We start from the raw sequence: 14280 nt of genomic DNA on the forward strand, positions 1-14280 counted from the left end.
AGACAAAATGGCCGCCGGGCACGCGCCCCGCCCGCGGCCCCGCCCCCTACGTCACGGTGGGGCGAGGCGCGCGCGCCCCTCTGGGCGCCCCGCCGCGCCCCGGAATAGCCGCCTGTTCGGCCCGCGGAGGCGCGTCCGCCCTCCTGATTGGCTCCCGGCCACGTCACTCCCGGCCTCCCCGTTCGCTGATTGGCGGGGCCCTGGGGGCGGGCGGAGGCGGCCGGTGGGCAGGAAAGCGCCATGGCGGCCGTGGCCCAGTGCATGCGGGGTGCACTGCGCCCGCGCCTCCCGCTACTGAGCGTCACTCTGAGGTGAGGGGGCCGCGCCGCGCCGCTCTCCCGTACACCGGACATTCGGGCCGGGGCCGCACTCACCGCCGGGCCGGGAGGGGAGCGGAGCTCGATCTCGCCGCGCTGGGGTCCCGAGCTCTGTGGAGCCCCGTCCGACGGCCGGGACGGGCGGGGGCTGCCTCACACCCCCCGCCCCTCTTCGCTGCTCTCCCTCGCCCTTCTCCGGGAGAGCGGCCTGGCTCGGGCCGGCACTGCGGGGAGCCTGGACGGCTCCAGGCCCGGAGTGTCCGTGCGGCGGGCGGGGATACGAGCCCTTGTGTGAGCGTGGCGCTCATCCCGCAGCCTCGGCCTTGGGTGGCTCAGCTCGCTCAGCCTTGGAAGCGTCGGGGGGGGGGGGGTGAAGAGTCATTATTTACACAGGCAGGCCCGTGCTTGCCGCCGTGCTCGCTGTACAGCGGGGACGGGCGGCACGGGGGTGCCGCTCCAGCGACCGAGCTCTGTCCTGCTGCTGTGCTTTCAGGGAGGCTGTTGCCGGCGGTTGCATCACTGAATTTGTTTCTGATAGGGCACAGTGGTGAAAACGTCGCCTTAAAAGTTCCGTGTCTATAAACTAATGTAGTAGACACTTACAAGCTGACACCTTGTAGTCGTTCTTTTCTGCTGCAGTTTAATGGCCAGAGATATGCCGCTTTTGACAGAGTTCTGCACGCAGTATTCGCAGTCCTAGAATTGTATGATTTTGTGCTTTGATGTGAGAATTAAAGTGTCTGGTATGTCTGTAAAATGCTAATGTCTTGGAACATAAGCAACAGAATAATAGTGTTCACTTTTTTGCCTTAGAACATCTCCACGACTGCTTTGTGCAGCAACACAGCAGAAAAATACTGGCCAGAACTTGGAAGAGGACCAGAGTCAGAGCCAAAATGAGCAGAAGGTGGAACCCAACTCTGCTGAAAAATTGCTAGCTGAAGAAAAGGCCAAACTGGAAGAACAACTAAAAGACGTTACTGTAAGTGTCTGTGGGTTATTAGGTTGCACACATTACAAATCGTGTGCCCAAGAGCCTGCACTGTGGGTTCTCAGTGCACAGTCTGGTTATTTGACTCCTGTTGAGTTGTATAAAGTCCACAATTTGGTAATTTCTTTACGCTTAAGAGTACATTCACTATAAGATCTGGGATGCATCCCTTATCCAGAATTAAGATCTTGGATAATTTTTTTCCTGTTTCTGGATGGAATTGGACCTTTTCCAGCCTGAACATTTGTTAGTGAGTCTTACATAGGTTTTGCTCAGTAGAGAAGTAATTTCTGGGAGCCATGGAAGGGTGTGAGTGTGTGTGTCTGGTGTGTGCATTTGTGTGTGTTAAGAGTAGACTTAATGGAAACAGCTGCTGACTTTCCAAAGGTCAGAGTTAATGATGCTTAGCTTTTATACAATAGTGTACTTAGGCCTTAGTTAGGAAGTCTCAAACCTTCTCTGTTGGACAGCCCTTCAAACTTGAGGCTGAACATCACATCCCTTCTGTGTGTCCTCGTGTATCCTGCATTCTCTCCTGTGCACACCTCCAGCAGCTGAAGGATGCCCTGAGGTGTGGCCATTAAGCAGACATTAATGAGTGCTTTATATAAAATGTCTTTCTGGAGCATTTGAGACTTCAGGAGGTAGGCCAGAGCCTTCTGTAGAACTAGCACCTGCGGATCATCTGTGGATTGAGTTTGCTTTCTGTTGCCCTTCCCAAAGCACTACAGGAAAAGTTTGAGATGTCATTTAGTGTCTTTCTTTGCTGCTGGTTGCCTACTGCAGCTCTTCAGGCAGCTTGTTGAGTGTTTTTGCTCTGTTTTGAGATCCTTCACTGGCATGCGAAGCTCAAGCATATTCACTGTGGAAGCCATCCAGGGTTAGTTAGTGAAGCACTCAGCGTGAATTGTTATTTTATTAATTTTACTGTATTTCACATCTTAGTACCTCAGCTAGTAAATGACCATCTTTCTAGGAATAGACCAAAACTTGATCTAAACAACAGAGGAGTTAGGCTTCATAATTTGTAAAGGCTAAGAAAAGTGTAAGGGACTCTAGTGGTACGTATGGAGAGGAAAGAGATGGTTTGAAACACAGCAGAAATAGTGGGTTCATAAAACTTTATATATCTGTAGAGGGATTTTTTTTCCAGCTGTTAACAAATATTAAGGCTTTAGAAAACCATCTGATTTCCTTTCCCTCCTTCCTGTCCTTGTGAAGTGAAGCAAACTTCTGTCTTGGTAGGAGGGATGGTGTGATAATTGGCATGTTGTTTCAGATTAGCCTAAATGGTGGCTTTAGGCTGTGAAACTGTTTAAAATGCTGTTTTATACCGAATATGCTGAATTATTGTCAGCTACCTGACTAGGAGGAATAACTTCTATTACTGTTTTTTCTTCTTCAGGACAAGTACAAGCGTGCCTTGGCAGATGCAGAAAACGTGAGGCAAAGAAGCCAGAAACTGGTGGAAGAGGCAAAGTTATATGGTCAGTGGAGGCTCCTCTGGTGTTCAGTCAGTAAGACCCAGGAAATGCAAAGCCTGGAAGAATGAAGCTGACTGGCCTTGCAGTATTGACAAGTTGTATTTTCCAGTGATTCTGACTACTTGCTTAAAAATGCATTTGAGGCAGAGAGATTTGAACAGTTCCTCAACTTGCATCAGAATTGTGACCATTTCCTCAGCCAAGGGCAAAACTTAAACTGCTTAAGTCAGCAGCTGTCATTTTCATTAAATTTAGTATCTGATTTCCTACAATGTGTACTGCATTAGTAGATTTTTGTAGTTAAGTTCTGAAGTTTACCTTTTTCACGTATTTTGGTCTCAGAACATGGAGTATTGGTTTGACTTCTGGTTTGGGTTTTTGTTTTTTTTTTTTTTTTTCTTATGGGGGAGGAGGGTGTTTGGTTGGTTTTTTGAGTTTTTTTTGTGGGTTTATTAGTTTTTTTGGTTGATTGTTGGGTTGGTTTTTTTGTTTTGTTTTTTTTGGATGGTTGGAGTTTGGTGGTGTTTTGGGGGTGTCTTTTGTTCTTGGGGTTTGTTTTTAATTTGGTTCTTTTTTCATTTTGGGATATTTTTGTGTGATATTTTTTGATTTTTTTTTTTGCCTTTTATCTGTTGAAGGCAATAGCTTTCAAATAGAACTAATACCTCTAAATGAATGGATTCTTTTCAGTGCTAGGAATGCACAATTACTGGCTGTGAGGAGTGCTAGAAGCACATTTTCCTTCAAGAGCCAGGCTAGTAACATCTGATTTAGCTTTTTAACATTTCCAGCACAAATCTGTAAAACAGAAATTGTGTGCAAATGCTGCAATAGCAGAGTGTTTTTTATCCTGGTGTCTGACTGCCACTCTGCCTCAAAAAATGAGTTGCTCTTTTTAACCACACACCATGCACAGCTGTATAGTTTAATTCTCAGAACTCAAGTTCTAATTTCTGAGTACAGGGTCTTCAATTAATGTGTACTGTAAGCAAAAGTACACAGTACTTTTGCATTCTTTTTCATGGATGTTTGAGTGCTTCATCCTGAGATTGATTTGCCATAAGCATTGTTTCACTAATGTTCTACTTGCTGCAAAGGACTTGGAGTCATGTCTGAGCTCAGAGGGGCTACAGTAGAAATGAATTTATCTTGAAAGCTAGATTACATATAATCTGTAAGTTTTATTCCTTGTGCATGACTGCTTGTTATGTTGGAAAAAGAGAAACTAATTTCTGAGACATGGATAAATTCTGAGTTGCAGTCAGAGATATTTGCAAATACAATGTACGCAGTAAAAATCAGAACCAAACCACCTTCTGAAGAGTTAGTTGAGTTGGTTACTTTGTTTGATCCAGATAACTAGACGGCTGATTTTTCTATTTGGTACAGTTCAGCTCCAGCCACAGCTCTAGTTTTTAGTTTAAAACCATGACAGGTGTTTTTTTTCAGATTTTTTAAACTACTTGGACATTGTTAACAATTTTTCTGTAAAGAGCTTGAGTCTCTACAGAGTTGTGCAGTTGTTAGAGAGACCCTTTCCTGAGAACTAGCTGATCCCCACAGATATTGTAAGGTGCTTCCATAGCTATGGAGCTTCTTTGTTTAAACCAAAGACTTGGTCTCTGATAATGGTCATATCACTTCTTGGTAAGGGAAAAAAACCCATCCAAAATATGAACTAGAATTGAAAAGGCTGACTCTGGCTTAAAAAAAGAAACCCAAAACTCAGTGCTGTTAGTCCTTTGCTTACCTCTATGTACAAGTGTGTTATTTTATTGAAGTGTTTTGATTTTTTTCTTGATTGCTAATGCCTTAAGTGAGATTAGTCCAGATTCTCTCTACTGTGAGCAAGAGAACAGCTTCAGGACAAGGACTGTGATTAACTTGGAAATTGCTCTGTATTTGCAAGGCACAGCTGCTGACTCTGTAAAAGAGGTTTGCAGTGGGACAGAGAGGTGCAAGTTCTCTTCATTCAAGGAAGAATCCTTGCTCATCTCTTGAGATGAGATCCTCATCAGTCTGGTTATATGCTATGTCTTCTGCAAATCTTTTTATGACATCAGATTAAAGGGTAGGAATAGGTCAACATGCTTTGAATGTTAGGTGATGAGAGAGACATGAGGAAATTACATGAAGTCATCTGAAGGTTTTGATAACTTTGCTAAGAATCTTAATTGTTATTTTTAGTTCATTATCATAACTCTTTTGAGTTGAAATCATTTTTTTTTTCATAGAAGTAGAGGAGATGGCATGGATATCAAGGTATCTGTAATAGTTCTTTATTATCATCCAGAACTGGAAAGGATATTTTACCCCAAATGATACAGTATCACATATCTTCTTAAAAGTTTTAAGAGTGCAGATTATTGCTGTAGGGTGCGGGTTGTGAGGTTGGGGGTTTTTAACACTCGTTTCCCTCATTGGACTAATCCCATTCTCTCCTCCTTTATACATTTTCAGGAATCCAGAGCTTCTGTAAGGACTTACTAGAAGTTGCAGACATTTTGGAGAAAGCAACAGAAAGCGTTCCAAAAGAAGAAATTAAGGACGACAATCCTCACTTGAAGAGCTTATATGAAGGTCTTGTCATGACAGAAATGCAGATTCAGAAAGTGTTTAAAAAGCATGGCCTGATCAGACTGGACCCTGTGGGAGCCAAGTTCGATCCGTACGAGCACGAGGCGCTGTTCCATGCTCCCGTGGAGGGGCAGGAGCCCGGCACCGTGGCGCTGGTGTCCAAGATCGGCTATAAGCTGCACGGGCGCACGCTGCGGCCCGCCCTGGTGGGGGTTGTGAAAGACGCTTAGCTGCTCAAGATGAGAGTTTCAAATGCCATACAACTATTAAACAGCTGGATGGTTTTTCTCTCACACCATGCTTCCCTCGTTCCTCTGCTCCCTGTGAGGTTTAAATGAGTTGGTTGAGGTCTCCCAGTGAAAATGAAGTAACTGATGAAATTCTCCTGCTTAGTGGCCTTCAATATCACCGTTCCATAAGATCTTCTGTGTGAAATTACAAGAGCCATTAAGCCCTCTGATGCTCTAGATTAGATAATGTTTTTTACAACTATTGCTGCTGAGAAGGTGAATTAAATTGGAAAGAACGAAACTCTCACAAGAATGTTGCAATTTCAGGTTTATCACTGTGTGTAGATTGAAAATGCAGATAGTGGTTCAAACACTTCCTTTGGTTTTGTAGAATCTCACACTGCAGAAGTGGGTGACTAGTACAAATAACCTGCTTTCTGCAAGCACCCATCAGCATTTTCACACTGATGTGATAAATGCCCTGTTTTGTCTATTCAAAAATAATCTCAGCAACTGAAACTGAAACCTGTGTGAATTCTGAACTGTAAATAAATGGCGGTAGAGATATCTTTTGTAATTTTTCAACCTTTTTGTCCTGTTCTAACATGGAATCAAGAAAACCATCTAATATTTGTATGGCATTGAAGAACCAATAGAATTTATCCTATCTCTGGATTTTTAATTTAATGTTGTATAAATTGGTTTAAACAATTTTTACAGTCTTGTAACTTTCAGCTTTGCAGTTTGTTATGCAAACTGTAGTTACAATCCTGCTGAGAGCCAGAACACCCAAAGAAGTGAGTTGCTGAGAGTTGGGGATGTGATTTCTTTTAGACTTGCATAAATAATTTCATGTAAGTGGCTCAAACAAAAATGTGAACTTAGTTTCATTTTCATTATTTCTTACATTTACTCAGCTTGGATCTTAGGTTGCACCAGGGCTTTTCCCTTGCCATGTCTAACTCTACCTGCTGCTCCCCATCCTGCAGAATCAGGCTAAAATACAACACATTGATTACCTGAAGGACATTTGTCTGGTCACCTGGATAGGAGTGGGTGGAACCTGGCAAATTACATAATTAAGGATCCATCCTCTTGTGTCCTGAAAGCCCACACTAAAAAAACACAGGACAGAATCTTCAAACTTCGGGAAGTTATTAGGCCCTGTAAAAAGTAGGTACTTCTGAATTTTTTACCACATTTCTGGTTATTATGGGTTAAGGAGCTTCCTACCTTAGAGTCAGGTATTGATTATATTTTTTGTGATTCAGATGCAGAGTTGCCAAGAGCTTACTGGATCTACTCATGGTGAGAAGTGATTATTTATACCTTAAGACATTTTTCCCAGTGCTGGTTTCCCTCATGGGAATTAAACAGTTAACCAGGAACAGCCTAAGTGCATTAAACTGTTTGGAGGTTAGTCATGTTAGTTATATTTAAGAATGCTTAACAGGGCAGAGGAAAGAGTCATTTTTTTGATGTGTGAAGACAACTACAGTGTTAATTTTTTTAAACTAATTATGTACAGGGAAAAAAAAAATGCAGATTGGATTTAATAACACAGGGGGAAAAAGGGGATTCCATATACTGGAGTGGAATTTGGAAGTACCTTTACTCCATCTGGGTTTAAGAGCACACTGTAGTTTTGTGAAGTAGGATTGAAGAAATGGTTTTGTTGCACTTTGACTGGAACCTGTTCTCACAACTGATGTCCAGAAGGGACCAGGTTCCATTTTATGTACCTTTTAAGAACTGTCATGTGTTGTTTTGTCCACTCCCAATCCCCCTGGATGTAAACTAAATGCAATAACAACATCCTCTGTATAGAAGTTTGTCCAAGAGGGAGTTAAAACAAAGGGACACCTTGTTCCCTAGCCAATGAAGATTTTGTTAACGAGCTTCCTAGTGCTTCACACTGTCATTTTTGGATTGTATCAGTTCAGTTGGGGTCCTGTTAAATGTTCAGCAAAAGGTTCATCTTTAAAGCTGGCAACTGAGTCTCTCATTTAAGTGGTTCCCCTTCCCTGGCCTGCCCTCAGAGAGGCTTTGGCATGGAGTGGGTCAGTCTGTGGAGAGCTCCAACCACCTGTGCACTCTGCCATACCCCAGGAAAGAGCACTGAAGGAGTCAACAGAGGAAAATAGTTCTGAAATGTAAGCACCCAATAAAACTACCACCAGTACCAGCTATCTCACAGACTACACTTCCACCCATCACCTTTAGCTACACTACATCTCTCTTTGTTATTGCAAAGACTTAGGCCATTTTCCTCATTGCCCAAGCTCCATTACTGTTAAATCAATCGTGGAAAGAAATTTTAATACAAGTTTATTTACCAATACACAATGCAAAAGTCTAGTAAAATGCTGTGTGCACAACCTCAGGCTTTGTGTGATTTCAGCACAGGCGTTTGTGTGTCTGGTACAGCTACCAATGTAAACTTCAAATGAATGCAACATTCCTTTTCTTTAGAAGAAAGAAGCTGATGAGCTGAACATGCTCGTGGGGTATCTTGCTTCACAGTATTTTATGTGTCATCACTTAGGAGTGACTGGGGCCCACACACAAAAACCTTTTGTGAGAAGAATAAATCGAGAGGCTCATGAAGCCTGTTCCAGTTGCAAAGGAATCGAACGCAGCGGCCGCACAACAGAGTAAGGGCAGAGTGCTTAGTTTGGGTGATTTCCAAGGCAGTTCATGGTCACAGACCAGTGCAAACCTACAACTGCTGTTCTCACTGTGCTGGGCCTGCCGTGAGCAGGGGGCAGGAGGAGCTGGAGCCAGAACACTGCAGCATCTGAGCCCAGCACTGGGCAGTGCACACGGACTGAGATGGAGGCTCCCTCCAACGCAGCTGGGTGGGACACACAGCACAGCCCCTGCCCAGAGCGCAAGATCAGTATTTTGAACAGCTTACAGAGTTGCTTTTTTATAGGCTTACATCAATGCTGTTAAGACAAATACTATCATTAGTAATAACTTTAATTAGAAAAGAGCATTAAGCATGTAAAACACCTTGTCATTAGCAACATGAAAGCTGGGTTATTTGTACAGTACAGGAAGCACTTCCAGATCAACACAAAATTCAAGTTGAAAGAGCTCTTTGCCATCTCAGCCCCTTCACCGTAGAAGATAAGCAGCGTAGCTGTAGTAAATTGCTGGATTAACATGAACTGCATCTCAATTTATAAGCAATCAAACAGAAAACCAGCAGCTCATAACAAAGGAATGCTTAGCCTAAACCAGTTCCATGTGAAATGGAACAGCAGCATCCTCTAGTGCAAGTCACCTTTAAAATTAAAAGCATAGCTGACAATGAGACATTGCTTCTAGGGAAGCCCTTTCCAAGGGACTAGTATTTGCTAAAGCAAACATTTACTACCTTGAGTTAGCTTGCAAGTACAAAATAAATATTGATATCCATATTGCATACATTAAAAATACTTTATTTTACATTCATTTTGATGTTCAATAAGTTACATCTAGCACCAAGGAAACATTTTGGAAAGGTTGAGGAATTAAGAAGCTACAAAGTGTAAATGCAGAATTCACTTCAACATTTAAATGACTCATTGGTGCCTAGATTTTTTCCTAAGTTATTGTTCAAATGGGCTTTACACTATTGCTTCAGTTTAACTTAGATGTGCCAAAACAGTGTAGAAATATGAAAAATCACAGATTTGAGGGGGAAAAAATCCGGAAGAACCCAAACCCAAACAATTCTCCAACTCCCAGCTACATGCAGAATTGAGGCTTCAAAACAGCATGTTATGGCAGTTAGGTGAAGAACGTTAAAGGAAGAACCAAATTGCATAACCAGAATGCTGAAAAGAAAGACTGAGCTTCCTCCCACAGGAATAGGACAGAGAAAATAACCAAGGGTTTATACCTTATGAACTTGTGTGCTGCTTGTACATGCATATAGGGTGGAAGTGGTTATTAAAGCTACTCAGCACATTGCAGTTAGCTCACTGCTGCCAAGAAGAGACAGTTTTGTCTCGAGTATGCCACAACAAACCACTTACAGATAAGCCAAAGTATTACATCCCAGAGGACATAGCCCTTACCTGTTTTGAAGGGACGTAACATCATAAGCTCAAAAGAAAAAGGCACTCGAGTTTTGGTTTTTTCCCTTAGAAATGCTGGCTTTGTAATTGTACCCCTTTTATTCTAAAGTCACTGGTAACACTAGTTTGGTAATGCTGGAGGTATTAAATGAAACCCAGTTCTGATCAGAATACCTCTGCCAAACTGTAGAATTAATACTGTTTTAGGATTTTGTGGTATTGTCACTGACTACAGCCCAAAGCATCAAAGCAAGATGACATTTCCAGATCTTGCACTCATACTGAAGCCAATCAGGTTCCAAGTTTTGGTACACCTGCACTCTACAAGACCTGCCCAGCCTGCCTCCAGTCACAGCTTCCTGCTGCAGACAGACCAGCAGAGAGATTTATGCACAAGTAATTTTGCATCTTCCACGTGGAAAGTGCGATTTCTTATTCATTTGATTAAATACCAGCATGGGAATTAAAGGATGAAATGGGCACAAAAATCTTTTTCTAATCCTCCTTCAACATCTTTCCCTTAATAAATAGACCTTACTAGAACAGTACTGTGGGTCTGACATTTGTTTCCCATTGTGTTACATCCCAGCTGGTACCCAGCTCCAGCCGCACTCCAGGTTGCAGCTGTAAGAACTGGAGGAGATCCCTCCCAAGGTGCAATGTTCTTTCTTGTCAGTAAATTCAGATTCAATGTGCCTGTGTCGGTACATTTCAAGGTATGTGCAATTAGAACCCTACAGTGGCTGGATTAAGCACTCCAATTTTAGGAACACTTTGTGCATTTTGACAAAATCTGAATCAATTGTTATTTTTGTTCTTAAAGACCAATCTCAGCGATCAGGCTCCATTTGAGAATCTTGCTCCCTGTCCCTGACTTCCCAATGAAATTCAGGAGGCTGCTACACCTCAGCCCATATGAGCTCAGCAGTTAAGATCCCAAAGGAGGAGGAGCAGGCTCCTCCAACAAGAACAGTGATTTTGCTGCCTGAGGCTCTCAGCTTCTGCCAAACACCTCACTGCCTATTCTCCCAAACCCCATTTCTGGCCCAAATCAGGTACCTCATTGTAGCTGACCCCTCCTCTGGAGCAGAGCACCAGGGCTGCTGGCGATTCCTGACACTCCAGTACCAAGCAGGAAATGTCAAAGCTTCAGAGGGGCCTGTTTCAGGAAACTCAGGTCAAAGCAATGCCCAGATTAGCTGAGAGCTCTTCAAGAACCCCTCTCCACAGCACAAGTTCCTGGAGGCATCTCACCTACCACATTTCCTTCCTTCCTGCCTTCCACTCCCTGCTGTATTCTCAACAGGAACTCTCATCCCAGTGTCCCCACGCCTTGGCTGCGGTTACTAAGGAGAATGTTCCAAAAGCTTAGCGATGGTCACAAAAGTCTCTGCTCACCTACTCCTGAGCACAGGACTTTTGTAAGCTTCACTCTGCTGCCAGCATTATGCCAAAAAAAAACAAAAAAACAAACAAAGGGCGAAGAAAGTTTCCAGCAAATGAAACTATCTCCTACCTTCAAAGAAAAGCAAGGATTACACTGATATTCATTTATCCAATAGTACGGACTAAAGCAACTACTCTGGGACTATCGGACTTGAGTTAAGTTCACAAGAAAAAAATCTGTTCTAATAATGTACCAAAAACAGTGAAATCCAATGTAGAAGTTTCACAATTCAGTATTTTCCATGATCCAAAGCAATAGTCTATTTGAACCACCATGGATCATGGTGACTGGGGGGGGTTATGTATTTGCTCTTTTGTGTTTTTAAGCGCCATGGTTTCTGTATCTTTGGGGAGGGAAGGAAAAAATAACAGAGTCCTTGAGGCTGTAATGGGCGTCGGATGTGTTTTTTCAGATCAGCTGAATTTCATGAAGCATCCCTGGATATCCAACCACTTTCTGTCAGAAAGTTTAAAATCCTTTTCTTCAGTACTTTATCTAAGTAACTGGGAAGGCGACTCTTTGAAGGAATTCCTTGTCTTTTCTGGAGATGGTCTTTAATGATGATAGTTTTTACAGTCACATAACGTGCAGGACTCAAGTTCAGAGAGCTGCAGAGCACCTTTTCCCTGTCCGATAAGAGTTCAAAGCCAGGCAGGTTTTCAATGGCAGCAAATTCACCTTCTTTACCCTCTTCCTTCCCTCTCTTGGAACTAGCTACGTTCTTGTTCTCCTTCCTCTTTTCCCGTTTGTGCCTGGCTGCCTCGTACTCTGCCGACTCCTCCATTTTGGTGATCCCATTTCTCCGATACCGCTGCAGCTCCCGAATCTTTGCCCGAAGTATCCTCTCCTTGTGCATGTTCTCAAAGAAATCTTCAAACTCCTTACAAGACATGAACTGGTATAAAGGCCTCAGTTTCAGCCTCAGCTCCTTCTCTTCTTTTGTGATCTTTCGTTTGGGAGCTTTCTCCTTGTCTTTTTTATCCTTCCCCAGGAAGGCCGGCACCAAATTATAGTCTCGCGCAATGTTCTTCCGCCGCTGCCTCTCCTTGAGTTTCCTCACGTACATGTCCACGTGAGCTCTCTTTAGCTCGATCTCCACGTCGTCGTCGTCGTAGTTGACCGAGAGGCCGCTGATGAGCGTCTCGGCGTCCTGGTCGTACTCGATCTCGTAGTCGTCGCGGAGCGGCATGTACCCCAGCTGCTGCTGCTCCGCCACCGAGATGTCCAGCGGCGGCAGCGGCGTCGTCAGGCTGGGAGACAGCGGGCCGCCACTGGGACACGTGTGGTCTGTCACCCTGTTGGGAATAGTGTCAGGGATGCAGGCTTTTCCCAGGTTGCCGTGGATATACATGCTCACATAGTGTTCCATCACCTCCTGAGGTGTTCGGGATGCTCCCACGTGAGTAGCCATGTCCTCCTAAACAGAAAAAAAGTAGTGATAAAAAGATTCCCGTTACATCGCCAGCATAAAGAGCACTCAGGAAACAGCATGACTTTCTCCTTGCTCCTCAAAAGCCAACTCCCAGTACCTAAACTTCTCTAGCAATGCTGGCCATATTTCTATCAGCTCTGCAATTTCAGCTCTGGTTGAGTGTTTACAGTGCATGGAAGCTTTTAAGCCATGAAAACAGCACCACATGGTCATTCCTGAGCACCCATGGCACAGCCCCACAAAGCCAGCTCACCATGACCAAAGCCAGGACACTTTTCAAGTCCCAAGCCAACACCAACACCAAGAGCACTGTACAACCCAGGTTTTGTTTGTTTATCTCACATCACTGAGGAGCAGCATGGAAATAAACAGTATTTACGGTAAGAGTAACAATATTTATTATCTTCTAGTTATTTAAGGACTAAGCAAGCTGTAATGATTGCACATTTTAAGGTCTTGAAAGTCTTTATATTTAATGAAGCAAAACTTAAGTAACAACAAATCAAATCAATAAAAAATTAATCAAACGGTCCAGGGGAGGGCAATGAGGATGACTGGTGAACTGGATCTTCCCTCTTACAAGGACAGGCTGAGGGAGTTGGGCTTGTTCAGCCGCTAGAAGGGACAACTGAGAAGGGACATCACCAATGTCCATCAGTATCTGAAGGGAGGTGTCAGAGGATGGAGCCAGGCTCTGCTCTGAGGTGCCAAGCAATAGGACAAGAGGCAACCAGCAGAAACTGTTGCACAGAAGTCCCACAGGTACATGAGGAAGAACTTCATTGACTGGATGACTGAGCACTGGGACAGACTGCCCAGAGCAGCTGTGGAGTCTCCCTCACTGGAAACAGTCAAGAACCGTCTGGATGCAATCCTGTGCACTGTGCTCTGGGGTGACCCACCGTAGTCCTTTCCAACCTGACCCATTCTGCGATACTGAAATGATGCTTTCTTGCAGCCGCTTTTTAAAACGAAGTCTGGCTGTGCAGTGACGCTGAAGGCGAGCAGCCAGCCCGCAGGTGGGACATACTGAAGGCAAAGGCCGAGCACGGGCAAGAGGCAGGTGCAAGGTCTGCGACACTGACGGCCTGACGAGAGGCAGAGGCAGAACTTCAAGCAGCGGCAGGTCCGAGCTGCCGGGTGCTCCTCGGACCGGCGGGGAGCCCGCCGGGGACACAGGGGCAGCCCCGCTCCGCAGCGCTGGGCGCGCCCCGGGGCTGCTGTCAGGGCCGCCGGTGCGAGGATGAGGATCGCCCCCGCCCCTTCTCCCTCGCCCCTTACCCAGTTGCCGAAGCCGAACTGCTCGATGGCGTCCAGCAGCAGCTGCTCCTCGCGGCTGCTCCAGCCGCCCTCGGCCTCGGCGCCCCAGAGGGTGAAGCGGCCGCCGTCCACCAGCTGGTAGCCGTGCCATCGACGGTGCGGGCCGATCTCGGCGCCCGCCGAGAAGCACTCGGGGCAGAGCTCGATGTCGGCGCACTCGGTGCAGCGGAAGCGCAGCGGGCTCACCTCGGCCAGGCAGTACACGCAGTACTTCTTCCCCAGTTCCGCCATCTTACCCCGCCCGCGCGCGCGCGCGGCCGCGCCCCCGGAGCCCGCGCCGCCAATGGCAGCGCGCTCGGGAGGCGGGGCCTCGGCGAGCGCCGGCCAATGGGGCCGGGGCTGGCGGGCGCGGGGGGTGTCAGCGCGAGCGGCCGGCTCCCATTGGTCGAGCCGGACCCGTCCGCCCTTGCCGCGG

The 14280-nt window shown here is 45.4% G+C and overlaps 2 protein-coding genes across 2 annotated transcripts; one reads left to right on the top strand and one right to left on the bottom strand.

The window, feature by feature from the left end:
- The first annotated feature begins 207 nt into the window (after nt 1-207).
- Nucleotides 208-6495, top strand: GRPEL1 (GrpE like 1, mitochondrial). Its single transcript, XM_062493363.1, has 4 exons — nt 208-311; nt 1131-1299; nt 2714-2795; nt 5253-6495. The coding sequence occupies exons 1-4, from the start codon at nt 241-243 to the stop codon at nt 5597-5599; spliced, it is 669 nt and encodes a 222-aa protein (XP_062349347.1). The 5' UTR covers nt 208-240; the 3' UTR covers nt 5600-6495.
- Nucleotides 6496-8642: 2147 nt separating this feature from the next.
- Nucleotides 8643-14096, bottom strand: TADA2B (transcriptional adaptor 2B). The gene is made up of 2 exons (XM_062492667.1): nt 13827-14096; nt 8643-12530 (listed from the first exon to the last, which is right to left on the bottom strand). The coding sequence occupies exons 1-2, from the start codon at nt 14094-14096 to the stop codon at nt 11538-11540; spliced, it is 1263 nt and encodes a 420-aa protein (XP_062348651.1). The 3' UTR covers nt 8643-11537.
- Between the last annotated feature and the right edge of the window lie 184 nt (nt 14097-14280).

Source organism: Cinclus cinclus, chromosome 5, assembly GCF_963662255.1.
Source record: "Cinclus cinclus chromosome 5, bCinCin1.1, whole genome shotgun sequence".
NCBI classification, from domain to species: Eukaryota; Metazoa; Chordata; class Aves; order Passeriformes; family Cinclidae; genus Cinclus; species Cinclus cinclus.

What these genes read in the sequence shown, in the direction of transcription:
- GRPEL1 (XM_062493363.1), top strand. Translation starts at nt 241, where the DNA reads ATGGCGGCCGTGGCCCAGTGCATGCGGGGTGCACTGCGCCCGCGCCTC. An exon ending in CTACTGAGCGTCACTCTGAG is followed by an intron (nt 312 to 1,130) that starts GTGAGGGGGCCG and finishes TTTTTGCCTTAG; the next exon opens with AACATCTCCACGACTGCTTT. An exon ending in GGAAGAGGCAAAGTTATATG is followed by an intron (nt 2,796 to 5,252) that starts GTCAGTGGAGGC and finishes ATACATTTTCAG; the next exon opens with GAATCCAGAGCTTCTGTAAG.
- TADA2B (XM_062492667.1), bottom strand. Translation starts at nt 14,096, where the DNA reads ATGGCGGAACTGGGGAAGAAGTACTGCGTGTACTGCCTGGCCGAGGTG. An exon ending in AGTTCGGCTTCGGCAACTGG is followed by an intron (nt 12,531 to 13,826) that starts GTAAGGGGCGAG and finishes TTTTCTGTTTAG; the next exon opens with GAGGACATGGCTACTCACGT.